The sequence below is a fragment of the Lepidochelys olivacea genome (genome assembly GCF_965140295.1).
Source record: "Lepidochelys olivacea isolate rLepOli2 genome assembly, chromosome: 1".
Taxonomy (NCBI): Eukaryota; Metazoa; Chordata; order Testudines; family Cheloniidae; genus Lepidochelys; species Lepidochelys olivacea.
In genome coordinates, this window is record NC_140411.1 from 254771810 (window position 1) to 254797504 (window position 25695).

General features: G+C 41.7%; 1 protein-coding gene across 6 annotated transcripts; it reads left to right on the forward strand.

The window, feature by feature from the left end:
* Positions 1–478: 478 nt before the first annotated feature.
* On the forward strand, positions 479–23728 carry TCP11L2 (t-complex 11 like 2). 6 transcript variants are annotated; one of them, XM_084617902.1, is made up of 11 exons: positions 1631–1694; positions 7553–7700; positions 9311–9480; positions 10773–10908; positions 11864–11987; positions 12535–12755; positions 13777–13913; positions 14868–15058; positions 17768–17949; positions 19779–19951; positions 20646–23728. In XM_084617902.1, exons 3-11 carry the CDS (start codon positions 9345–9347, stop codon positions 20888–20890), a joined length of 1545 nt encoding a protein of 514 aa, XP_084474028.1. In that variant the 5' UTR covers positions 1631–1694; positions 7553–7700; positions 9311–9344; the 3' UTR covers positions 20891–23728. The 6 variants fall into 6 exon arrangements, with proteins under 6 accessions (XP_084474030.1, XP_084474026.1, XP_084474031.1 ...); XM_084617903.1 differs by lacking the exon at positions 1631–1694 and adding an exon at positions 2310–2575; XM_084617904.1 differs by lacking the exons at positions 1631–1694; positions 7553–7700 and adding an exon at positions 479–660.
* Positions 23729–25695: the final 1967 nt, after the last annotated feature.

Sequence of the window (25695 nt, forward strand, 5' to 3'; positions counted from 1 at the left end):
AGATATGATTTATTACCAAGAGCTACTTAGTGCAGTAAGATGACTGCTAGCATTTTGCTTCCTGGTAGGAGATCACATTGCACATGGCTCAGGAATTTTTAGCACGAAGCAAGACGACTATATCATACACTGTTACTAGTAAATAATCAAATCTTACAGTGCTTGGGCTTCACTGATGAAGTCAGTACAGCTGTAAGAATAGCTACAATAATGACAGTCTGCATTTCCTTAGCACATTCCATTGGCAGGGCTTAAAGGACTGAGCAAGCCCTACAACGCCATAGCAGTGAGCTAGACGCATGAGTAAACTGAGGCAGAGAGGCTGTGAGTGTGCTAGGGCTACAAAACAAGAAAATGGCAGATGTGCAAACAAAACCTTGGTGTGCACGTGTTCTCCGGCTTGTTACGCAATGTAAAGTACAAGGACAAGTTTTTAAAAAGCGTCTCTTTAAATCCGAACATCCTTCCTAACAACAGTTTGGCGTGTTAGAGACAGGTCTTTTACAGCCATCACTTTCCTTGGCAGTGTACAAAGTGAAGCTGTGCCTCTGTGTATCTCATGGAGCTTCGCTCCCGGAGATCAGGCTGACAAGGTCCCTGGTGGTTGACCTGCGGAGGAGCTGCGCCCACAGCAGCACCCAACACAGTTTGCAAGTAAAGGTAAGGACTATGTTCCTATTCTTCTTGGTGCAGCGGGAAAGGTTTTGCGAACCCGCCTTTCCCCCTGCGGGAAACGGGGCAGTGGATGTTGGGGAGGATGGACTGGGGTGTGGGGGAGGATTCAGTGCCTGGGGGAAGGATGGGGGTAGAGGCATTTAGAACAATTGTTGTTGTGTGGGTACTCAAAACTGTTCAGCAAAACTGTAAACTCTACATATGCTGGAAACCACTTCAAGCCACGGGGTGCTGCTGCACCCACAGGACCCCGAATTCCAGCACCCCTGGATAGGGGGTATAAGGGGTCGGGGCAGCGGATGGAAGGGGGGGGATTCGTGCGGGCGAGCGGATGGGGGAGGGTATCAGAGGTGGGGGAAGCGGAGCAGTGGAAGGGATGGGGAGACTGGGGGGAATGAGGGAGGATATCGAGGGTGGGAGGCAGCGCGTGGAGAGGGGAGACGGATGGGGAATACGGGGGGGGGAGGAGAGGGGAGTGCATCGGAGGTGGGGGGAGCGGGGCAATGGTGGGGTGGCAGATGGGAGGATTCCCTGCCGCGGGGGGGGTGAGGATGGGGGAGGGTATCGAGGGGAGCAGCAGGGTGATCCCTTTCTTCCCCGCCCCCTTGGGCGCCTCTTGAGCCGGGGCCGCCCGCGAAGGGAGGCACGATCCGGGGAGGGCGCACTGAGGACATGGCCCTTCCGTAAACACCATCCAGCCCTTCCCCCTCCCGCCTGGACGGTTCCATTCTGTCGGGAAAGGGGGGCTCCTACCCCCCCGAACAGAACTAAACCCGGAACCGCGGACTGGCGGAGCGGGAGGGGGATCCTGCCTCTCTCTGATTATTGCCCCCCGCAAGCCTCCATCTGCGTGGCCGAGCTGAGCGACCCACAAAGGGTTAACCCCCCCCCCAGCCTCTCGGCTGGATGGAAGCGCCCAAGGAGCTACTAATAGTCTTGGCTAAGTGCCCCGCGGGGGTTTAAAGCCCCGACCGCGCGGACAGCTGAGCGGCAGCGCGAGAGGCAGCCGGGGTCGCAGGGTGAGCCCCCTCCCCCCATCCCGGGACTGCCCAGGCAGCTGCCCGCCCAGGGCTGGATGAACGCGGGTCCGCGGGAGCGGCCGGGTCCCTGCGGGGGGTGGGGACTGGCTGTGCTCCCCCTCCCCCCAAATGGGCGGGCGGGGGGCGGCTGGGTTTTGGGGGTGTCACGTTCTGGGCAGACGTTCCCCCACTGCACCAAGGAGGCAGCTGAGCCCCTCCGGCGGCGGTGCCGGGGGGGGGGTCGCTGATTCCCCCCCCCCGTTTGTAAACAAACCCCGCTTGCCCCTTGGGGACTGTCTCCCTCCCCCCCCCGCGTTGGGGCGCGGGCAGAGCCGGGGGGCGGCCGGCCCCGGTTCCCTTGGAAGCGCTGTTTGTTTTGCTGGGCTGGTGCCAAAGCTCCTGCCTCGAGGCGCTGCCCAAAGCGCGGCTGGGGGAGGAGCCCTGGCCAGGCGGGGCGGAGCCGCCGGGGCGAGGCGGGCGGCAGGGGGGCCCCGGGGTGCGGCGGCGGCGGCTGGCGGGGGAGGGGGAGTAGAGCCGCCGGCCGGGTGCTGGTGTGTGAGGCGGGGGAGCGGGGCCGAGCTGCTCCTGCGCGGCGCCCGTGGGACTCTGCGATCGGCCCCAAGGGCTGGCAACCGCCCCGCTGCGGAAAGGGCAGCGTGCCCGCGGGACGGAGCATCCCCCCCTGCCGCCCTCTGAGGGCGGCTCCTTGGCGTGACAGCCCACTTTGCCCCGCGCCTGACCCGCCTGATTTCGGAAACTAGCAGCTGTTAAGCAGTAGGAAGATTTGTTACCTCTGGAGGCGTTAGTGCTCACCTAGGCTGGCAGAGAAGCACCATCCACCCCTTCAGAGAGCGAGGAGCACACCCACCTTTGAAAACAAGGTACCCTAGCGCAGTGGTTTTCAACCTGTGAACCCTTGGGGAGGGTGTCTGCAGACTATGCCTAAGATTTCCAAAGGCATCTGCATCTCCGTTTGAAAATTTTTGTTGATCCGCACATGAGAAAAGGTTGAAAATCACTGCCCTAGCTTTGCTGAAACTGGCATCGTTCTCACTGCTTGTGTTGATGGTTCTGTGAGAACTAAGAATGTGTCTTGAGTTTAAAAAAAAAAACAGCAAAAAACTTGTCTATATATTCTCGATAGAAAAGCAAGAGTGGGCTCTAGACAGAGTTTTTTCTGTATACTAGCAAAGGACAACAGGGTACTGTAGTAGGTGTAAACTTTAGTGACATAAATGTGCTTGTACGTTAATCATCATCGTACTTAGCAGCCCATAGCTAACTGGTCATCTATGTAAAGTTAATCAACTAACAATAAACACACCAGATCTGAAGAAATATATGTGGGAATAAAGGTTTGAAAGAAAACTGAGGAATCCCTGAAGACCCCAATCAAGAAAACTAATTGATGTTTCTAAACAAATGTTTCCCTTGCTGTAGAAAAAAGATAAGATATCACACACAAAAACTTGTGTAGATCTCTCAGCAAAACGCTTCCTAACAATCAAAAAAGGACTGGTGGTTCAAACCAAACAAGACTAATAGCTTGTTACAAACTACCGTAGACTAAGAAGGAAAGTGAGGGAATTCTCTGTTAAAACAGAGCTTCCACTAGCCCCGACATACTGTACAAGTACATATCAATGCTACAGCAGAAGTGTCAGCACCTGATGCGGGGTGGGGGGGGAAGTAGCACAAACTGAAGATGCAGTAGGCGCTGGCTTGTTCTGGCAAAGGTAAAAAGAACTTAAACCAAGTGAAAAGAAACCAGACTAATCAATCCAGACTAGTAAATGTTGGGCAGAACACTTCCAAGGCCTACACAAAGGGAGCCAGCGTGGAAATCTTACTTGAACAAAACAGCATTATTTTTAAAAAATGCGCTTAAAGGCTCTATTAAAGTAAACTGACAGTCCTCCCTCAAGATACCTTGTATATTACCATGAACTAAAGGAAAACCTTCAGGAAACTTAAACTAGGGGGAAATCACATGGCCCAGATAATGTCAAAGAAGAAACCTAATATACCCAGGCAGCCATTCTAAAATTGTTTTACCTAATCCTGCAATCTAGATATTTCCCTGATATATGTCATGTGTAGGGAGACCAGACAGCAAGTGTGAAAAATCGGGACGGGGTTGGGGGGGGTAATAGGAGCCTATATTTAAAAAAAAAAAAACAAAAACCAAAATTGGGACATCGGGTCACCCTAGTAGTATGGACTAATTATCTCAATATATAAAAGCAAGATTCCCTTAGCCCAAGCAACTATAGAGGTATCTATGTCAGCAGCAAAATATTCTGTAGTATGTTCCTTTACATTGTTAGTCAAATTTTGTATTCTTTTAATCTGTGAAAGTCAAACTGGATTCTTCCTGAGAAACTGACCCCATCTTTACCTTACCTGTTCAATATAGGTTTTTGTACTGTGTTTATCACCATAGTCTCTGAGAACCTTCCAATAGTATGTTAAGCAATATGGCTACACATCTGTCATTCGTTGTTTGTTCTCTCATTTCTTCCCCAGAGGGAGAAACAAATGGATTGTCTTGTTAAATATATCTGTATGTATGTTTGTATTAGAGAAGGCAAGGTCAAAGAAATGTGCCTTGCACTTGTAGTAGATAGTGGTGCTGTTTGTGATAGTGCTTACTTACTGGTGGAGTTCGTTCCATGTTCTCAGACCTCCCCCAGAGAAGGTTGTCTTCCACACAGACCAGCTTTACTTTTTTTGCAGCAAGTTCAACTGTGCCAAAGGAATGAAGTTGTTGACCATGCTCTCTGTCCCCGAACTTTTAACAGTGTTTTGGGTATCCTGTGTCCTCATAACAAACCTGTAAAAAGCCAGGGGAGAAGATTTGTGTGCTTTGTAGATTTAAAAATAGTTGTTGATTCAGTCTAGCATCCAGGAATGAACCTTAAATTGCTGCACAATAGAATTGGCAGAAAACCACGTAACCTAAGTAAAATTCATGTGCAATCCACCCAAATAAGCATGCCACCAAAGGCCTTCATGTAAAAAGGGGAGTAAAATAGGATGTAACTTCAGGTTGAACCTTCTTACATGCTAGTGACTTATCAGCCTTGGAACAATCCTCAAACTTAGGGAAGGTCTACACTAGAAGCACTACATTGGCACAGCTGCACCAATGCAGCTGCGGTGAGTCTGGTGAAGACACTCTATGCCAACAGGAGAGTGCTCTCCCGTCAACATAATTACTCCACCTTCATGAGAGGCAGAAGGTAGGTTGATGGGAGAGCGACCTAAGGAGACACACTAACTTCTGTTGCTCGGGTGGGTGAGTGTCATTTTTTCACACCCCGAGTGACATAAGTTAGATCGATTGAAGCAGTAGTGTAGATCTGCCCTCAGTTTTTCTCTCAGTTGTATAGTGGGAATCCCATCTATGTAGTTGTACTATCATCTAGATGAGATGGCAGCTCATAGGACCTAGTAAGTGAAACTGGAAAACCAATACATTTAAAAGTCTGAAAACAAACTAAAATGCTGTAAAAGAGATAAGGAAACTGAACAAGTGCTAAATTATATTTGTACTTGGCCATCCAAAATAAATTTCAGGGAGCTTAGACTGGCTATAAAAGCATTGCAAAAAAAGCTATTCCAGTTCACACAGACTACTAGATTAACCCTCCAGTATAACTACTGTGGAAACGTAATACGATAATTCAACCCAGTCTATTAAGTAGAAATGCAATCTGGAGCCCAATTTTAGCAGTTAATTACACTTTTTGGGACAAACTCGGTAAAACATCTGCAAACTAATATATGTACATTTTCCCCCTCCTCCACACACTGCACCCCGAACAATGACTGCAGAGCAGAGCTATTGCTTTCCTCCTTCTAGTGCCATCTCAACCAACTGAGCCAATTTTCTTTCCATCTCAAGCTTCTGGAAGGTATTAAAAAAAAAAAAAAAACCACCATAAATCCAAATGAAAACCAGATCCACTCCCAAATATTGTTGCTGAACAACTATAACACCCTGACAAGTAACATGATCCGTACCACCCCATATCACATATATACTCAAGATATTGGACCAACACATAAGTCACTGGGAAGAACAAATAAAAAACAAGATAGTTCTGTCCAGTGATCTTCAATACTCTATCATGTGGGCAGACTACCTCACTACACTGAATGTAAAAAGCTAAGTTTGATTCTTGCCAGCTACCCAATTGGTGGCCACAAATGGGGGGATACAAAACACACTCTAAATCAAGAAGAGAAACTTTAGACAGATGGCTTTCTTTTTCCAATCTCCAAAATAGGAGGGAGTACAAGAGATTTCCTGGATTTATCAGGGATAATAAACATTTTATATAAAAAATCAGGGAGGAAAAACTGAGTGCACAACTTGGAAGAAAGGAGATTACATTGCAGAGAAATGATCGCACTATATAGCAACCTACATCTGCATCAAGAATGCCCACTAATGTTTATGGATGCAGGGTGTATATATTATGTACATTTAGAAAATGTGAATCCCTCACCTGAGCAGTTTGTACTTACCTCTGACAAACACCTGTTGGATGAGCTAATTTTTTTTTAACGTTCTGAATTAATATTTCCAGTTTCTGCTTGTTATGCACAGAAAATATGGGGTGTGGGTGTGTGCTTATTGTTTGGTGCATCTGTTACAGTAACAACATGCGAGTAATGTCCAGATCCACAGTATTAAGATCTGTGCAGAATGCATTTCCTTAGCCCTTCCCCCAATACCCCAGAGAACTTCTCTAAGAAATAAGTCTTTGCTAGCAAAGGTCATGATACTCTTTCCCTGTGTCATCTTGTGTTGGGGTGCTCTGGTTTATAATTAAAAGCTTGTGAACAACTACATTAACAAAATGAATAGGTTTCCTCTGTTTCATGCATACACATGCCTCTGCTACAGGAACAGGTGTTAGTCTTGAGTCACTTGGTGGTACACAGGTGTGTGCATCACTATCAAGACCCTTGGCTGTTAATATCAGCAGAGTCAAAGTCTTTTGAATGGGCATAGAAAGTGGATTCACTGCTTGTTCCATGAATGTGGACCTTCCCACTCACTGTTGAAGCATGTAGTGGCATTGCAAGCTTTCCTCACAATCTGTTCAGTCTCTTTTTCTGGGGACAGGCATCCTCAATCTGCAGGTTTGCCAGGCACCTATTCATAACAGCTTAATACACTCACATGTGAGAGTTAATGCCTGTAGTGAATATTCTACATAGTGAGGAAGAATTTTTTTTAAAGCATGCAATATAATGCCATGTGTCAGAGGTCTAGTCAAGCACCTCCTCATGGCCAGTCACCAGACTGCTGTGAGGGAACTGAGCTGCTAGATCTTGTGTGTTTTAAGCCTCCAGTCTGAACAGAATCCAGTTGCTGCCGCCAGTTTGGGGGGCAGGGCTATCTGGCACCCACTTCTGAGAGCTCAGAGCATGTGGCCCAGAGTCCCTGGAACTAGTGCTGGCTCCTTAGACTTCCTCCCCTACTAGCCCAATAACTTAAATACCACCTTTTCCAGAACTCCATGTGAAGGAGTGAGCCTTCTGGTTTACCTCTTCAAGGGGCACGTAGGATATGTCTACACAAGGATTAAAAAACCTGTGGCTTGCTCAGGTCAGCTAACTCGGGCTCAGGCTCTGGGGCTGAAAAATCGCTGTGTAGACATTCAGGCTCAGGCTGGAGCCCAAACTCTGGGACCCTGTGAGGGTGGAAGTTCCCAGAGCTTGGGTCCCAGCCTGAGCCCAAATGTCTACACAGCAATTTTTAGACCCAGGAACCCAAGTCAGCTAACCTGGGCCAGCCGCAGCCATGCTGCGGGTCTTACGTTTCTGTGGATATGTCTACACAGGGATAAAAGAATGGTTCATCTAGTCCAGTATCCTGTCTTCTGACAGTGGCTGGTGCCAGATGCATCAGAGGGAAGAAACCAAACAAGGCAATTACCGAGTGATCCATCCCCTGTTGGCCAGTCCCAGCTTCTGGCAAGTGATAAGATGGTACAGGTTTATAACACAGCTCTTGCTATTAAATTGAGAACTAACATTTATACAAAAATGCTTTCAGTGTTGTTGTTTAGTTTAAAATTATGTTATCGTTATTGTAAAAAATGTAATAAAACTAGCACCTTCCATATTCATCCTAACCATGCATTGTCGTTGCATTCAACTGAAACCCCAAAGGCGAAGCATTTAATTTAAAATAAAAAAATACAAGGTTTTAATAAAAATAAAGGTTTAAAACTAATAGTTGTGCTAAAAGCACAAAATGGGGGAATTGTGGGGGAAATTGCTGTTAACCTTGGTGTTGAACCTGACCCCATCCCACTCTGTGACAAGACCTATGCACTATATGCAGCATAGGCAAGAGCGGTAACGCAAGAGGCCTACAGGCCTGCATCCTGTAAGACTTCGCTTAAGCTAAGAGCATTTGCATATGCTGGGCCGTGGTATTTTGACCCAGATAACAAAGTAGGCCAACCTCTAGCCTAGCTCAAGTCCCTAGCTGTCCATTATATGCAACTCCCGCCCCCCAAACCTGCAAAAGCCCTGAGACAAAACGATGCCACAAGCAAACTGCAGATCTTAATAATAACAAAGTGCGTCAGCACAGTGCTAATTATAAAACTGTTTACTTTGGCTCCTTATAAGGCTTTATTAACAATGCTTAAGTAATAAAAAAATTAAGAAAATGTATCATTTAACTTAAATGTAAAAAACTGTATAAGACTGGTATTATAGGGGCAGAACAGAGAAAGACCAGAGAAGCACCTGCTTGTGGCCATCTCTGTCTCCTTCTCCCTGCATGCTTGTATTCAAATAAAAAAACCTCAAACTGTTTGAACCGAACAGATGGTGTGACTCGTTTTCCACAACAAATGTAACATTAATTTGTTATTAATAGTAACTTTATTTTTTATTTTGTTTGTTTTTGTTTTTTTCCTCATCTCATCCCTGGAGAAAACCTTTCCAGTTCAACACAATTATTAGTCTGATTCTGTGGCTTGCTCTTTTTAGGTGAATCCTTTCACATTTCAAGATCCATGAAGAAATTGAATGTCTTTGACAAGATGTATTAATTCCCTCCCTCCCTTTAAACATAGCTCCAGCTTCTGCCCCTGTAACTGCAGTAACTTTGTGGGAGAAAGGGGTTGCTATGACCAAGTGCAGAAACTAAGGTGCCTTTAGAGTGCTGCTCTACACCTAAATTCATCAGTAGGGGGAGTGCTTTAAGGAGTACCTTTTAAAGAGTTTGAGAGCTCTGCTTCTGATGCTCCTGACAGCACAATACCTTCTGCGTAAAGAGTAGATTAGAGGTTGCTGCTGCTGACGTTAATCTTTAATTTTCATTTAACTTCTTGCAGAATCGAAAGTTTAATTCTTAGGATTTGTACAATCCTATAAGTGTTACAAATTAAGCAGTTAACTTCACAAATCCACTAAACTTCATAACACCCTTATAAAGTAGGCAAGCATTTATCCCTATTTTGCAATGTAATATTCAGTGCTCATAACAGTAACTATTGAAATATTGCTGCTTTTTGTAAAGAAATCTTTGGAAAATATGAAGTGCTAGAAAATGTTGATCTTGTAAAATTATTTCTTTCTAGGTTCTGTGTACTGTACCAAGTGAAGTGACTCAAAATGCCCCTCAATGATGACCAGAACAGTGATTTTGATTCTTCAAGGCTATCTGAAAGCACAGCTTCTTCCAGTGACTCTGAATATTCAAGGCAGAGTTTTACTAGTGACTCTTCAAGCAAACCCAGCTCCCCAGCTTGTAAGCAGATTTAACCTGTAAAATAGAGATCTAGGCTATATTTGTGTATTTTCTTGGGTGTCCCACGCATGTAGTGGGACTTGGGATTTATAGTTGGTATTTCAGAGAGTGTTAGGAGAAAGGCACAGCTTCTTGTTTAGATCACCACATCTCCAAGGGGTACAGTCTGCCACCATGAAGCACAAGCAGATCCTTCGTATACATGCAACAGTTGTTACTACTTCCTTCTGAAAGAGTAACCAAAGTTTGCCTGGCAGGACATTCTTGTCTTGGGTTATTCTGGCTTTGGCTTATAGGTTACAAAATAGTACCATTCTGTCCATCCACCAAATGTTGCTTCATAAACAAAGGACAGGATGCCTCCATTTTGTCTTTAAACTTCAGAATTATGAAATCAAATCAATAGTGTTGTGACTTTTTTTCATTGAACAGTAAGAAGTCAAAACATAAAATAGGTGAAGCAAGTTATTTTGAATGACTTTTGAGAATAAATACTACTGTACATAAAAAGCACTTAATTGTAGAGCACTTCACTGATGCTAACAAATCTTTTTCGTATGTATACATTTGTCTGTTTAAAAGTAAACTTGTTAATGGAACTGAAAGTTTGTATTTGGTATGTTCCCTGTCCTGTATCACTCTTCTCAAAAGTACAGTTTCCAAATGTGAAAAATAAACTACAGAAGTTTATTTTAGAAACTTTGTGAGCAATCACTCCTTCTTTCAAGTAAGAGTGCGTTATGTCCTTCGCAACATAAACTCTTCAATCAGAGACTTGATTAGTGGGGCAAAGACACTGTAGCATATGCTATGGAACAGAAGCTGCATATCTCAAAGTAATGAGTTTAGACTGTGGTTACAATGATTGTGGAGAGAAATGCATCCATTTGCTCAGTAATAACATGCAGCCTGTATGCGTGCTTGCTTATTTTGACTCTTATGTAAAACCTGCCTGTCCAAAACTCTGGGTTATTTAATGGGTCCTGTGTTTAGTGTGAGAGGGGTACATTGGCCAAGATATCAGACTAAACTACTGCTCTTCAAAACATGCCATGAGAGTCTTCTACCTTCCAAAGATGAGCTGGGAGGGTCATTCATTTACCAGATCATTTTAAGGAGATGCAAAGAACTCTCAGTCTAGCTAGTTTCTCATAAATTAGTGTCCAGTTAACAGGAAATAAAATATCATGCCTAACTAATTCCATGTTTGGTTTTTGCAGTCCAATCCATCTTTTAAAATTGAACTTACCTACAACTGACTTGTGGCTCTCATTTCCTTTCCTTCATTACAGCAACAAGCCCTCCAAAAACTGTTACATTTGATGAATTGATGGCTGCTGCAAGAAACTTGTCAAATTTGACTCTAGCTCATGAAATTGCTGTAAATGAAAACTTTCACATGGAACATGTAGACCTCCCACAGAGCAGGTAAGTTACCCTTTATAAATTTTGCAGAAACTGATATGGGGTGTGTGTGTGCACGCAAGGGAAATGGGTCTGAAGGTACACAGCCTGCAAAGGTGTTCCACACTTAATGGGGAACTGTCAAGGCTGCAACATTGTGGCATAAGTGGTACTATTTGGTAGGTTTAACACATTTTCTTCTCCTGGAGCAAATGATGCTCTGCCTTATCTGCAAGGGGAGATATGTAAGCAATGTGGTATGCACTCTACTTTTGGAGTCCACCTTTAATGTTTCTTGCCAATCTAAGATCTCTGTGAAGGGGTGGGGGGCTAAAGTTGTAGTACTGCCGTGTGTATGGCTTTTATCTGTACAGCTTACTTAATAGCTCAAATGCTGTGTATAATCTATATACTCATCTCAGTAATGAACACAGTACTCATGCTGCTCTGCAGACTAAAACACTTCTGGGAAGTTGGAGGAAGAAAGGAATAACTTACATACCCAGTTTAGACTACAGTGGGAATGTTGAGAGATTATCATTTAAAATGGAATCTGGCCATGCTATTGAGCCAATTTTTACAAAAAATACAATGGGATTATTATTGATAAGTTAGGGTTGTTCTTTTATTTGTATATAATATGCCAAAAAATGCTTCCCCCAAAACATATTACTCAATAGCAACAAGGTAGTGGAATTTGTTTAATATAGAGTTGGGATACCTTTTATACCCAAATACTGAATTTCCAACACCACTTTCTGCAATATCAGGATTTTCTTGGGAAACCTCTCATTTTAATGCTTAATCCTGCTTAGTTTTGGGGGGTGATCTGGTTGCAGATATAGATCTTCGAATTAGCAGATGTGATGATGGTTCTCTACCGAATCATTGGACTGGTTTAAGATTGTGTGTGCTGGTTGTTTTTGTTTTTAAACTCTGTTTACTTCTTTAAATCTTTTTGTGCAAATTGATTTTCCAGCAGTTTGGAGGGTAGAGTGAAACAAATTGTACATAAGGCATTCTGGGATCATTTGGAGTCAGAACTGAATGAAGATCCTCCAGAATATCATCATGCTATCAAGCTCTTTGAAGAAATTAAGGAGGCAAGTTAGTTTTTATTTCCCCCCTTCACACCCCCAGCATTGTGTTGACATCTTAGGCCCCATCCTGCAAATGATTCCATGTGGGTGGACCCCCACTGTAGTCAGTGGGATACTTCTACGTGTTAGTTGCAGGATGGGGATGTGATACAGTACTATAGTATGCCTAGAATACAAAGTCAGACATCAACTTTTCAAATAGGATCAAGATCTTCCCTTATTACTGGAAATCCTGGTACCAATTCATTAACTTTTTAGTAAAGACCTAAGGGTGTTTCTGAAAGGTTGCAAAGGTCTCAACCAGTAAGCCAGTAAACTTGTCTTCACCAGCTTCTGTATCTGTATTCTATTCCCTTTGGCTGCTTTCTCCCATCCTGCTAAATAAAATAGCCTTTCCAGATTCGGGATTTGCAGTCAGGCTCTACAGTGTACCCTTGATGTCTTCAAAAAGCTGCTTTCATTTCATCACCGTTATTAAGGGCTTGCTGGTCTCGTGTTGCTGCACTTATTGACATGTCTTATGGCTTTTTGGTTTTGTTTTTCACTTCAGACTCTTCTTTCCTTTTTAACTCCTGGAGCGAACAGGATTCGAAACCAAATCTGTGAAGTTCTGGATGCAGATCTTATAAGACAGCAGGCTGAGCATGATGCTGTTGACATTCTTGGGCTAGCTAACTATGTCATCAACACTATGGGGAAATTATGTGCTCCAATAAGAGATGATGATATAAAACAGTTAAAAGCAACTGTCAATATTGTAGAATTGTTCAGGTTGGTGTTTGGCTACTTTTCATATCATATTTTTGTTTGTTTATTTAGAAAATATCAATTTGACAGACAAGGTGTTTGGGTGGAGAAGAAAGGAACTCAAAACTAACATTAAACTGGAATAGCGGGCTAAGCTAAGAAACTGCCGAAATGCTTTCATTTGAAAGAGGTGTTGGTTTAGAGTTTAGTAACATGGTACTTCATTTAAGAGTTCTAATTGTTTTGGGTTTTTCACAAGCATATTTTTTCAATGGTGTATGTTAGTGTTGCCATACCCTGAAAAGTGTCACCATTTTTAAAAACAAAAACGTCATGCAGTTCCATGTGTTTTGTGCATGCTTCCATATCAAACTTACTTATTCTTACAAGTTAAAAGGTGAGTGTTCTTTTTTAGAACTGGCGGGGGGCGGAGGGGGAATGTACACTCCATCTGGAACATGAAAGTGAAGCTCAGTTCTTTCTATCTGTACCATTCCCTTTATTAAAGACTTCACTCTTAAGGTTTGATTCACAAATCTTCATGAGCCTCAGATGTATTAGCTCTGTAATATTAAAAATAGTTTCTTGCTGTATTATGTTTTTGCTATCACTTAGGTATACCCACAGGGAGCAAAGTGGTTGAGTAGGAGGGAATGAGGTGTTTTGTTTTTATTTTGGCATAATCAGAGTTGCTAAAATTTTTTAAATTTCAGTTTGCTTTTACTCCATATTGCTTCAAAACCTTTCTGTTATTGGCCTATGGCACCAGTGTCTTGATCATGCAACATCTTTGCCCTACTTTTTGTAACTTACACCAAATATCTCAATACATTATTTAATTCTCCAAAATGCTTTGGTATATAAACTACCATGTGCTAGTACTTTCTCTTCAGTACTTGGAGCCTGTTCTCTAAGGTGGAAGGACTACAAAACAAGTCAAGTATGTAGGTGTACATCAGGCTGTTCAAGAGCATATGAGTTCATCTTGAAACTTCAACCTAATTTCTTCTGTGATGTTGCACTGTAATTTTGTCTTTGCTTTCAGACAAATATTCCATGTTCTGGACCTTATGAAAATGGATATGGTTAATTATACCATTCAAAATATTAGACCACAGCTTCAGCGTAACTTGGTGGACTATGAAAGAACAAAATTCCAAGAAATTCTTGAAGAAACACCAAGTACGTATTACGAAGTTTTCAGTTAATCAGATACAGTGGAAACCATTAAAACCAACCTTTCTCTCTGTTACTATAGATATCTGTTGAGCAAGGCACCTGGGGGCAAATGTGACCATATCATACCTTTATATGATAACTAATAATTGTGAAATGCTGACTTTATTGGTACTGCTGTTGCAAATTCATTAGACAACACCACAAGTACTCCTTTTCTTTTTGCAAATACAGACTAACACGGCTGCTACTCTGAAACCTGTCAAAATGATACAGTTTGTGAAGAACTTGTTCCTGCAATCAAAGCATCTGAGATCTGATTAAAACAGTTCTGCATACACAGGGCTCAGTTTTATCTTGCAATATATGGAACCACTCTCTTGTGTATCTGAAAATCTGCTTCTGCTCATGTGCCCATGCGTAGCTGGCTTTTCCAGAATACGTGCCATTACATGCTATGTAATTGGTAGTAGGCAGAGGCAGGATTAAGTCCATAATGAAGCATAGAACAACAAAACCTATTCTCTAGTGAAAATAAATGTTTAGTTTAGTTTAGATGTTGTAAAGGCAAAAGTGAGTCTTGTTGCACTGTAAAGACAATATAGCTAAACCATTGTTAAGAAATTTTGGAAGAGGAAGGGAAACTGGTGACATTGATGGCTAATGCACTAGACTTCTGAAGGTTCAGATATCTGTATTTAAATCTTGTTTATGGCTCCAGTGCCACGAGTCTGCTATGGGGTTTTTATAACCTGTCTAGAAGCTTCAGCTGGTCACCTGTGTTGGCTAGGTGAAAAAAGCTTGGGGGGAAAACTGACTTGAGCAGACTAACAGTTCACTGCAGTATATTTAGAGATCGGAAATGGAGTTGTCTTGTTCACCTTCATTATTTGTCAATATGCTGTACACTTGCATGGAAAGTTATACAATAAACCTGTGCAAAATTTTGTTCTTCTTTAGGTGCTCTGGATCTAACAACAGAGTGGATAAAGGAGTCAATAAAAGATGAATTGTTGTCTGTTTCTTGTGAAACCTCTTCATTCCCTGGTGCTGATGGTAGCTCTAAACCAAATCTCAGTCCTACTCTGGTGCTAAACAATGGCTACTTGAAACTGTTACAGTGGGATTATCAGAAAAAAGCAATTCCAGAGGTAAGAAGTGAATTCTCATGACTCTTCTTAAATTATCCCAGTGCCTCAAAATGTACTCTTAATTCTAATTGCATGAAAGTACTGGTACAGCAGTTATGCTGTTCATGATGCTAGATGTCGTGGAACTCTCCTGGAGGACTTCTCTTGCCAAATAATTCCACAAATTTCGTAGTTTCATAGTAGCATGCTCCATAATCAAGGAGCACGTTCCTGGTAAGTATCAGTTGCTTGTTGTTCCCTGCATTACAATGTCTTAGTGCTGACGATACTATATGTGTGTGTATGCACTTGTGTGCATGCTCTCTCCTCCAACAAAGTAAGCAACAGCCTTACTAGTTACCTTAACTGTGAGAAGAGCAAACTAATGTTAATGGCTAGAGAATTTTCTCCAAGAGTGAATTAATAGGACAGCAGTTTCAGTTCACATTATGAATGATCTTCTTGCCATGGACAAAGGCAGTGCATCCGTTCTGATATTACTGGACTTCCCTGTAGCATTTAAGACATTTGACCATGGAATCCTGCTGTCCTGCCAGAAATAGCAAGTATTAGCAGGTTCCTGCTAATAAGAGTTGGTCATTCCCCTTGGGCCATATATAGAATCATGATTGGCACCTGCTTTGCCATCTGGAGACTCCTCCAGGGATCAATCCTGTTGAACTGTATGAACCCACGAGAGGAAAATGGTAAAGCAGCATGACTTAAATGGTAGCAATAGGCAAATGATGCCTAGCTCAGTTACCTGTACGATTAGTGGTGTGTTTAATCTATCTGCTAGCTGTCTAAGTACTTGGCTGAGAATAACAATGAATGAAGACCAGTTGGCAGCAGTTAAACCCAGAAAGACTGAAGTGATGCTGGTGGGGAGAAAGGAGCATTTACCAACTCAGTAACCTCACTTTGAAGGACATGTAGTGTTAGAATGTGAAGATTTTGCAGCATTCATATTCACCTGAACTGTTTACAACCTCTGAATGCCTTTATGCCCAGAGCAGTAAAACATGCCCTCTTCTATCTGAAAGACAAGGTGGATGAGGAAATATCTTTTACTGAACCAATTTTTGTTGGTGAGACAGACAAGCTTTCGAGCTGTGTAAAACTCTTCCATCTAAAGTTGGCAAGAAGACTGCTCATGTTCCTGTCAGATTTGTACTTCTCTATCGAGTTGCATGCATATGTGCGCTCTAGGCTTGATGATCTTAATTCTCTTCCTATGAACGAAAACTGTAGACTAGGTTTTTGAAAACAAAACTTTAGTGTGGAACACTGTAGCCTTGCACCGATGAATAATTGGATGCAAAGAGCACATGAACCCAGTGTTCTCTGTGACTGGCTCCCTGTTCCATACTGGGTTACAGTCAAGGCTTTAGACCCCTGTATGGCATTGGCCCAAGTTCCCTGAATGACCACCTCGGCCTGTTTGAGCACCATCTCTTGTGACAGCTCCATTCCACTGCAACAATGGCACTGACCTCCTCAATAGTGAAATCTCTATGCAACAGATAACTGTTTGGATATAAGTGGCCCGTTAACCTGGAATTCTCCGCAAGAGATCAGAATGCTGCTAAGAACCTCAGAACTTTCGGAGAAAATGGCCAACTCACTACTGTGACTTAGCCATCCCATAACAATGCACTATAACTATCTTTAAGGAAAGGGGTAGGAGTGTGGGAGAAATCCAGTCTCTCTTGACTGGAGGGAAGAGAAATATATCAGAACATGTAGGCCCCAGTCCAGCAAAGTATTTAAATAGTCTGAGTAGTCCCCATGAAGTAAATGGGACTACAAGCATGCTAAGGATAACTCTGTGCTTAGATATTTTTCAGAATCGGGGCCTTAATTTTTGGAGAATCACTTTGATGTCACAGTGATAGGGCTCCATATAAGAAGCTAGATGAACAGTCTCATTGTGATACTCTAGGAGTTATTTTTCCATTGCAAACTGCTGAAAGAGTAGATACACCTTAAAATCCACCAAAGTGTCCTGTTACGAACATTAAATTGTTCATATACAACAGATGTGTTATGACTAGTTACTGTTACTACTTGGAGCTGGTCAAAATATTTTGAATTTTTAACGACACAATGCACCTGAAACTATTAAGTCTTCTTTTTTGAAACCCAGTTCTGTATACATTGGATATGCTCTTCTGCTTAGTGTGGGTGAATTTGTTTAGTCTGAAAATGATTAGCATCATCCTGATCCTGGGCTGCTTCAGGGGCTTAAGTGGCCACCTCCTAGGACTGTCCTGTGGGCAGCAAGCTGCAGCCCCTCCTCCCCTTCCCCCCCACCACACACTTGGGCTCACAAGGGAGGCTTCTGAAGGCAACCTTAGGTCAGTCTTCTGCAGTTTGCACACTGAAGGAATTCTCCCTCAACTGTGTTCAGGACTTCTAGGGCTCCTTATGCCACTATGGCCCTCCTTACTTTTTGTAAAAGGGCAAGAGTTGGGGTAGGACTCATCCATACATTTTTCTATTTCTTGGTTATTTAAAAAAATTTTTTTTTAAAGGAACTGTATAATACTACATATGCAAGGGGTTGGCTATAATTACTGTGAATTTCTTGACTCTTGAGCACTGAAATTTTCTGCTGCAATGTTGCATGAAAGTAGCTTCTCCTCTGCCCCCCTCAAATTACTTGTTAGGACATTAGCTTAAGTCTCAACTTGATATCACTTACAGTAATCAATGTTGTTCTAATTCTAGACGTTAATAACAGATGAAGTTCGTCTTCAGAAGTTGAAAGAGAAGCTGAATGAGTTACAGATTATAGCCTGTGTATCTCTTATAACTAGCAATATGGTAGGCCCAGCTATTGTGGGCTTACCTGATTTTGCTGACAAATTAAAAAGGATTTCAGCTGTTCTGCTGGAAGGGATGAACAAGGAGTAAGTTCTTTCTCACTCCCCCCTCCCATTTTAAAGAAAAAAGCCAGTTGGCTCGTAACAAACTTTACTGATTTATTTATTTATTTTTACAGAAATAGTTAACATGTATAGCCTATGCACCTTGTTCCTGACATGACATGATAGTAATAATCCATTTATTATGTATCACTCTTAGACCTACATGTGTACTAGTGAAAACAGTTGCCTGATGCAGTGCAATGAAGTTTGATAACTCCTGCGACCCCCTTCTGACAACAAAAATTACTACATGTCCCCAGGAGAGGGGACCAAAGCCTGAGTCCAGCTGATTCCCACTGCTCTGGATAAAAGAACCAAAGTCCAAGCCCCACTGACCTGGACGGGTAGGGGTCAAAGCCAAGCCCAACGGCTTCAGTCCCCTCCAGGGGTGCTGTAACCTGAGCCCTGTTGCACAGGGCTGAATCCCTTGGGCTTCGGTTTCAGCCCCAAGCCCCAGCAAGTTTAAGCCAGCCCTGGCGACCCCATTAAAATGGGGTCATTACCTAAGTTCCCTGTAAGCTGTGCAGCAAGGTGCCTTTCCCCCGGTCCAGCCCGGCCCAGGCCCACTGGAGCTGCTGGGGAGAGGAGCCCCTCCCTGTGCCAGACCCAGGCCCATCAGAAGTGCTGGGGCTGGAGAGAGGAGCCCCTCCCCCAGCCCAGCCTCGCAGGAGCTGCCGCAGCCAGGGAGAAGTGCCTCTCACCTGGCCATCGCAGAGCCCTCATCCCCCACACACCAACTCTCTGTCCCAGCCCTGAGCAGGACTGGCTCTAGGCACAAGCAAAGCAAGCACGTGCTTGGGGTGGCACAATTCCAGGGGTGGCATTCTGGCCACCGGTTTTCTGGGGTTTTTTTGCGCTCGTGGAACTTGGGGTGGCAAAAAACCTAGAGCCGGCCCTGGCCCACAGCCCCCTCCCACACTCCAAACCCCTCAGCCCCACCCCCACCACACATCACCTCCATATTGGTGCACATAACAAAATTAATTCCGCACATGGACCTAAAAAATTAGAGGGAACACTGGTCGTGTCCCACTTTGGGGTCCCGACCCACAGTTTGAGAACCACTGGCCTAGTGCATCCATATAGTTTAATTCTTTTTTACAATTTAAACTTTTGTACTGAAAATCTGACACCAAATTCAGTGTATAGTGTTGAAATTGCTCCACTTATGCACCATTCAGGTCGGCACAGACTGGCAGTGCAAGCTTCATCATGTTGCTCTGCCAATTGCTCCAGCCTTTCACATTATTCATTCAGTCCCTGGCTCCTCTGCTGCAACTGCCACTAGTGCTACAAATTGTGGTGATTTTGTGTGTGTGTGTGTGTGTGTTGTGGACACTGCCCTATATGGACTGATGTTAAGAATAGAAACGTGGTTCACATATGCCACCAAACAGCTGTTTGGTTGTAACAACTCTGTCAGTCATTACTTGGGCAATTTGTACTGTGGACAGGTTCAGCTAAGTATACTTAAGTATTTTCCTGGACTGGCACCACAGTATTTAAGTGCATGTTTAACTTTAAGCACATGTATTAGTCTCATTGAAGCCAATAGAATTTAGTCATATGAGCAGTCTTCTCTTCCTCCTCCCTCACATCCCTGCCAATGGGATCTACTCTTATCCTGGGGTGGAATATTTGTGTCTTACATCTGGAAAGCGGACAAAGTTTGCAAAAATCCACCTGGCTCTCTTATTTTATTGGAGATGACTCATTTAAAAAGAAAAGGGAGGGGGTGTGTGTCAAAATAGCTATGTAACTGATGTTACAAGAACTGTTAGAGTTAAATGCTCAAACTTTTTTCTTTTCAGAAAATTTGATTTGAAGGAGGCTCTGAATACTATAGGTGTTCAGATTTGCAGTGAGGTGAACAGGTCCCTGTCTGAGAGAGGATTTCCCACTCTCAATATGGAAATTCAAAACAGCCTAGTAGGTCAGATCTGTAGCATTGTTGAAGAAGAAAATCCCATCAGCTCCCTGATTGGTTAGTATAATTTATGTGGTTCTCTGGTTGTATGCATAATTTTTTTAAATAAATGAAGGCTAATGGCCCATCCATACTGTAAAAATTAAATTAATTCGCTAGAGCTAAAGATTGCCTAATTATTGTGGAAAAAGTTAAAATGAAAGTAACTTTCTTACAGTAAATATTGGGTCATAAAGTGTGCAAACCTGTGCTGCTTCTATTGTTTATATTAAGACAGTCTTCTGAAAGATTAGTTCGGGGCGGGACAACAAAGTTAGAAAGAGTCCGCAAATATGAGCAGAATGCTCTCAGTGATTCTGGGATGTTCTCTGTGAACCTAGAAGTACCAGGATTTCAGAGGGGAATTTAATTTATACCTAACTGTGGATTGTGTGCACCAGTGGAGGATCTATCTCCCACAACTCCAGGTTTAACTCAGTCTTAATTATAGCCGTGCATCTATTTCACAACATAAATCCTATTGCTCAGTCTGAAGGCTGTCCCTCTACAATGGGAAACATTTGACTTTGTTCTAAATTAAAACTGAAGGAGGAAGGTAGGGAAAGGTAGCATTCAAGATGTGTCTCTGCTTATTTTGATTCTTCCATGTGCCAGTGTGTGAAGTATTTCTAAGGCAACTGTGGCTTGACGCTTTGGATTTACATTTATATGGTCTGTTCTATCATGAACTCAGTTATCTTTTCCGTTTCAGATAAACGAATCCAGCTGTATATGAAAAGCCTTCTTACTCTTCCAGGCATTCAGAAATGTATGCCTATGATTCCAGGAGGCCTTGCTGTGATTCAGGTAGAGATAGAGTCTATTGGATCTCAGTATGCAAGCATTGTGAATTTTAATAAACAAGTGTATGGACCATTCTATGCAAATATTCTTCGAAAACTGCTTTTTAGTGAGGCACCAATGGGGAAAACAGAAACTGGTGATTCTACTAATTGAGGAAAAAGAATGATCTGGTTGTGCATCCAGCCCTTTTCCTTCACAGTGTTTATTACAAAGATATTGTGAACTCTGTTCCCTCAATGTGCATAATTTACTCCAATGACTGTTACCGAGACAGGGACAAACAGAGGTGTATCCAAAGGCAAATAGACCCTATAAAGTGTGTACAGGTAAAGCTTCCAAAATTCATTGGAAGGAAACTAATTAATATATATTTTTTCATGAACTAAATCTGTTTAATGGATTTTAACACTCATTGTACCTGATCACTGTAAATGTCTTCTTCCTAAGCAAGCATTTTTGACTTAGTGTAGATTTGGAAAAGTACCTCTTGGTTTTACCACCATTACAATTTAATCAATGGAACTCTTTGCACTCTTCTTAAAAAAAATTACTAAATACATTATGTATACTGGTGCAGTGACATAAGATGAAATTTTAGTTCATATGTACTTAACTTACAGTGCTCGATTGGTGACACTACATAACTGAATATGGATCACTTCTTGAAAGACTTAGAGAGGAAAATATAGTGTAATTGAACTTGTAACAAAGTAAAGAATGAAATTAGGCCAAATTCTGATCCCAATAACTATATCAGGATTTTACCTATCTTTCACTAGCGCATGCCAACATTACTATAAATGGTGTTAAGTGTACCAGTTACAGAGTGAATACGTCTTGCAAAATAGAAACATTTCAGAATTTTGTCAAATGTAATCCAGCAATAAAAGATAAGTCTAACAATTCTTTTATTCATGGAAAACTAACTTGGGTGCTGAATTCAATTTCCTTACACAAACAAATGGTTCTAAAAGTTCTCTAATAGAGGTCATATTGTCCTTTAATTTAAACATTTGGAGGCCTAATCTGCTTTTTATACATGTAGCGGTTGTGCCTTTGATCTTCAGAGATGCTTAGGCACCTCTGAATTGGGACTTTAAGCCTTTGATCTTGAAAGCATTTAAGCACAAGAGTAGCCTTATTGACTTCAAGGGAACAATTTGTGCTTAAAATTAAGCATGTATTTAAATATCTTACTGGATTGGGGCCTAAATTTTGAATGTGAGTAGTGATTTTGTTCACTGACTGGATATTTCAATTTTTTGGGTCTCAAGTTCAGCAGCCAAAATCTGTCACTAATCACTTTTGGAAATTTAAGCCAAAAGCTATTAATTCCATACTCGTTAGGCAAATGCTGTAGCCTAGAAGCTGGCATGATGCAAAGCCGCTGGAGACCATAGAAAGACTCCCACTGTCATGAATGGGCTTTGGAGCAGGCCCATTGGGTCATTGGAGCCTTGCAGAGATTGTTGGATTGGACCTTTGATATGGGAATAAACTTCAAAAAATCTACACAATATAGACAAATTATTTTGCATATCTCACATTATTAGATATGAGTGCTGAAATATTCAGTGTAAAATGTTCCCATCTTGATCAGAGTTAATCAAATATACTCAAAATATATAATTATAGTATTTGTGACTGTTAAATAGTGAATTAATCCTATTTTTAAATGTCAAAAAATGTAAACTTTGGCTGGTACAAGTTTCCAGATATCTTCCTAGTGTTTTATATACAGTATATTTTTATTTAAAAAATAAACTTTGCCCATATGGGATTAATGTGCCACACACAATATACAGCACAACTAGTGTATCTCCCATGAAAATTTAAAATAGCTGGGCATTAGAAGCACTTTGGGTTTATAGTCCAACCTCCTTTTTACAGAATTAGGTTGTGTTTTTGTTTTGTTTAGCAGGGAAAACATACTTTTTAAACAAGAGTTTCTCAAACTGAGGCTGGTGTCCCAGGAAAAACAAAGCAGGACTTATTTTTAACTTTCTTTTTGGATGGTTTCCATGTGGGACTAAGCAACAGCAGACTCATGTATTAAGTGCACACTCTTCTGGATTCATGTCAAAAGCTACTACTGACATTCTATCAATGTACATGTGGGGGTGGAGGGAGGCTAAAAAGTCTCAAATTGCAACACTTCTCAATGACTTCTGACCCCATTTCCTCTTTATGCCATGTTAAAAATATTGCACCAAATAGATGAGTACAGTTTTTAGTCTGAGAAACTCAAAATTGAAAGGAGCTGTTACAGTGTAACAAGTGTGCCAGGGAAGTGGTACATTCTTGTCTTCATGAATATGGGACTTCAGTACATGTATCAAGAGAAGAATATATCCCAAAAGCTGAAAAGGGAAGTTCTGTTAGTAATTCCGTAACCTTGGGAAATCCAACTTTTCTAAATTTGTGCTTTGGGCCTAAAGAAAAGATTTTATGTTGAAAATGTACAAAAAATTGTATTGTAACTTTCTTATCATAGCAATTTACCTTTCTAAACTTTCTAGTGTAAAACAGAAAAATTTACTCTGGTGAGATCAGTTGGAGCATAGTTTATAAACCTCTGGTCTAAAACATCTGGGAAATTCACTGTAACTTCCCACTAGAAAATGAGAACACAATAGTTTGTTTGCATTGATGTGACTTTTTTTTTTTTTTTTGAAGGGCATTTTATAGCATGGTATAGGTTGGAGATCACTTAAACATCACAATTAGGATATATTTTAATAGTGCTTTGGATGTAGATGTTTCCTCTAACTTCATCTGTTGCATGCTCATGGATCAAATGTTTACCTCCCATCTAAATTTTGCTTCTTGAAAATAGACAATTATGTAGCAGTAGCTTTATTAGAAAAAGTACAAATGAATTTTTGTGGTGTGCATTTGTGTTGTTTTGGTTTTGTATGCATTAAAAGTCTGTTTGTAGTAAAACTTTGGAGATAAGTCATTCATGCAAGCTGGTTCTCAATTTAAATATAATGCAGTCAGCTATTTTGATACATTATTGCAAAATGACTTCTGTAACTTTTCTCTTTTTTCAAGGAGTCCTTCAGGAATGTATCCTATTTAAATAAAATCGAAGAGCAGTTTTAAATGTAGTTGTAGAAGTGGCTTAAAATAGCACGTTCTGACTCAAATCTGTTTTCTAATTATGTATTGTGACATACCAGGTGCATTCCAGACTAATGAGGAGCTTTATCACTCCTGCCCTGCAAGCCTGGGTGACTTACAATGCCTTGCTGAAGTAGCTCCTATCAGGGTCATTCAGACACCCTTCCAACATACAAGCCACACCCTATGTGTCTGTGTAACTGCAGGCTGCCAGCGAGACTTGAGTTACACACTGACTCTCACCAGCCTTAGTTTATATGGCAGGGTGACCGCAACACACCCCCAGTCCCAGGTTTCTCCCCAGAAATGTGTCCTGTACTGCCCAGCCCTCTCCTAGATATTATGTAGTATCTTAAATCTGTTATTCTTTAAAGGGAATAATATGCCATTTTCTTATCTCATAGTTATTCAGACACTTCAATTTAAACACCCTGGATTAGATAAAATTGCAAAAAAATGTATTAACTACAAAGAGATTTTAAGCAAGTAAGAGTAATGAGGCATAAAAGTCAGAAATGGTTATAAGAAAAATAAACAAACATAAGATGTTTAGTAATACCTAACTTAATAAACTACAACAGATTCACCACATGCTTTCAGCCATCATATTGATCAACCCCTGTAGGTCAGGACCACCCGCACTCTAGAGTCCAACAAATGCTTCCTTTTTTGCTTCAGATGCACTAAATGCAATGGGCAGGTGCAGAGAGTGGGGCCTTGGGGCGTTTGTCCCTCTCTTGAAAAACATTTCCAACTAGTCAATAGGAGACAGAGGCTATGTGGAAGGATGTTCCCTGCTGGGTTTTTCTCACCTGTTTGAGCTTTCTTTGCTTCCCTTCCTGCTGGATGACTGTGTTTACTGCTTAAATACAAATTAGGCAAAGCCCACATTCCTTTGTTTAGGACAGACCAGTCTACCAACCTCAGTTTGGGCAGGGGTATGGAACATGTCTTAATAACATTACAGGCAAATCTTATAACATTACATACAATGTTGCCATGCATACTTTATCAGGATTATACTGACTTGCAAATTATGAATTTTCAAATAATACAAGACCTGCCTTGTAATACATTTTGTACAATAATGTGTAGGATGCGAACATGGGTATTTTCTGTCACATGTATAGAGTTAGTCATAGCCATCCATTACTGTAATATCTGGGGCCCAGATCCTCAAAAGCATTTAGGCTCTTAACTTCCATTGAAATCAACAGAAGTTAGGAGTCAAAATACCTTTTGAGGATCTGGGCCTGACTGCCTTACACTTAATGGATTTTATTCTCACATGCATCCCTTTGTCTATTAGTGCCGTACATTTTTTTTTACAGCTGCTTCCTATGTTGGCTTTGTAATGCTATAGCAATTAAACTGAATTCTATTTCTCCTTTGCACATTGTCCAAAATATTGTTATACACATTCCAATTGCAGGACAGTTTTTTTCATACGTATGCAACCTCAACTAATTGCCCAGGTTGGATGGTAGAAGTTAGCCAGTATAATCTTACTGGTGATGGTGTATGAGTGGGAAGGAACACTGCTTGATTTCTAATCTCAGAATGAGTTTGTAACTCCTAGCACCAAACTCTGCAAGAAAAGAGATTGAAAAGATTGCAGCTGTCTTCTTGTGAGAGATGGTGGATGTGTGTGTGTATGTATGTACAATAACAAATGGTGTAGAGCAGGTAAATTGGGTGTGTTATACCAATAAAATAAAAACCAGCAGGACCTTATTAAAGGGAAAAAGGCAAAATACCACATTTATTGTGAATACAGAAAGAATCATAGTAAGCAGTTAGTTATAGCTATAACATTCCATTCAATCTCATATTTA

What these genes read in the sequence shown, in the direction of transcription:
- TCP11L2 (XM_084617904.1), top strand. Translation starts at nt 9,345, where the DNA reads ATGCCCCTCAATGATGACCAGAACAGTGATTTTGATTCTTCAAGGCTA. An exon ending in GTAGACCTCCCACAGAGCAG is followed by an intron (nt 10,909 to 11,863) that starts GTAAGTTACCCT and finishes TTGATTTTCCAG; the next exon opens with CAGTTTGGAGGGTAGAGTGA. An exon ending in TCTTTGAAGAAATTAAGGAG is followed by an intron (nt 11,988 to 12,534) that starts GCAAGTTAGTTT and finishes TTTTCACTTCAG; the next exon opens with ACTCTTCTTTCCTTTTTAAC.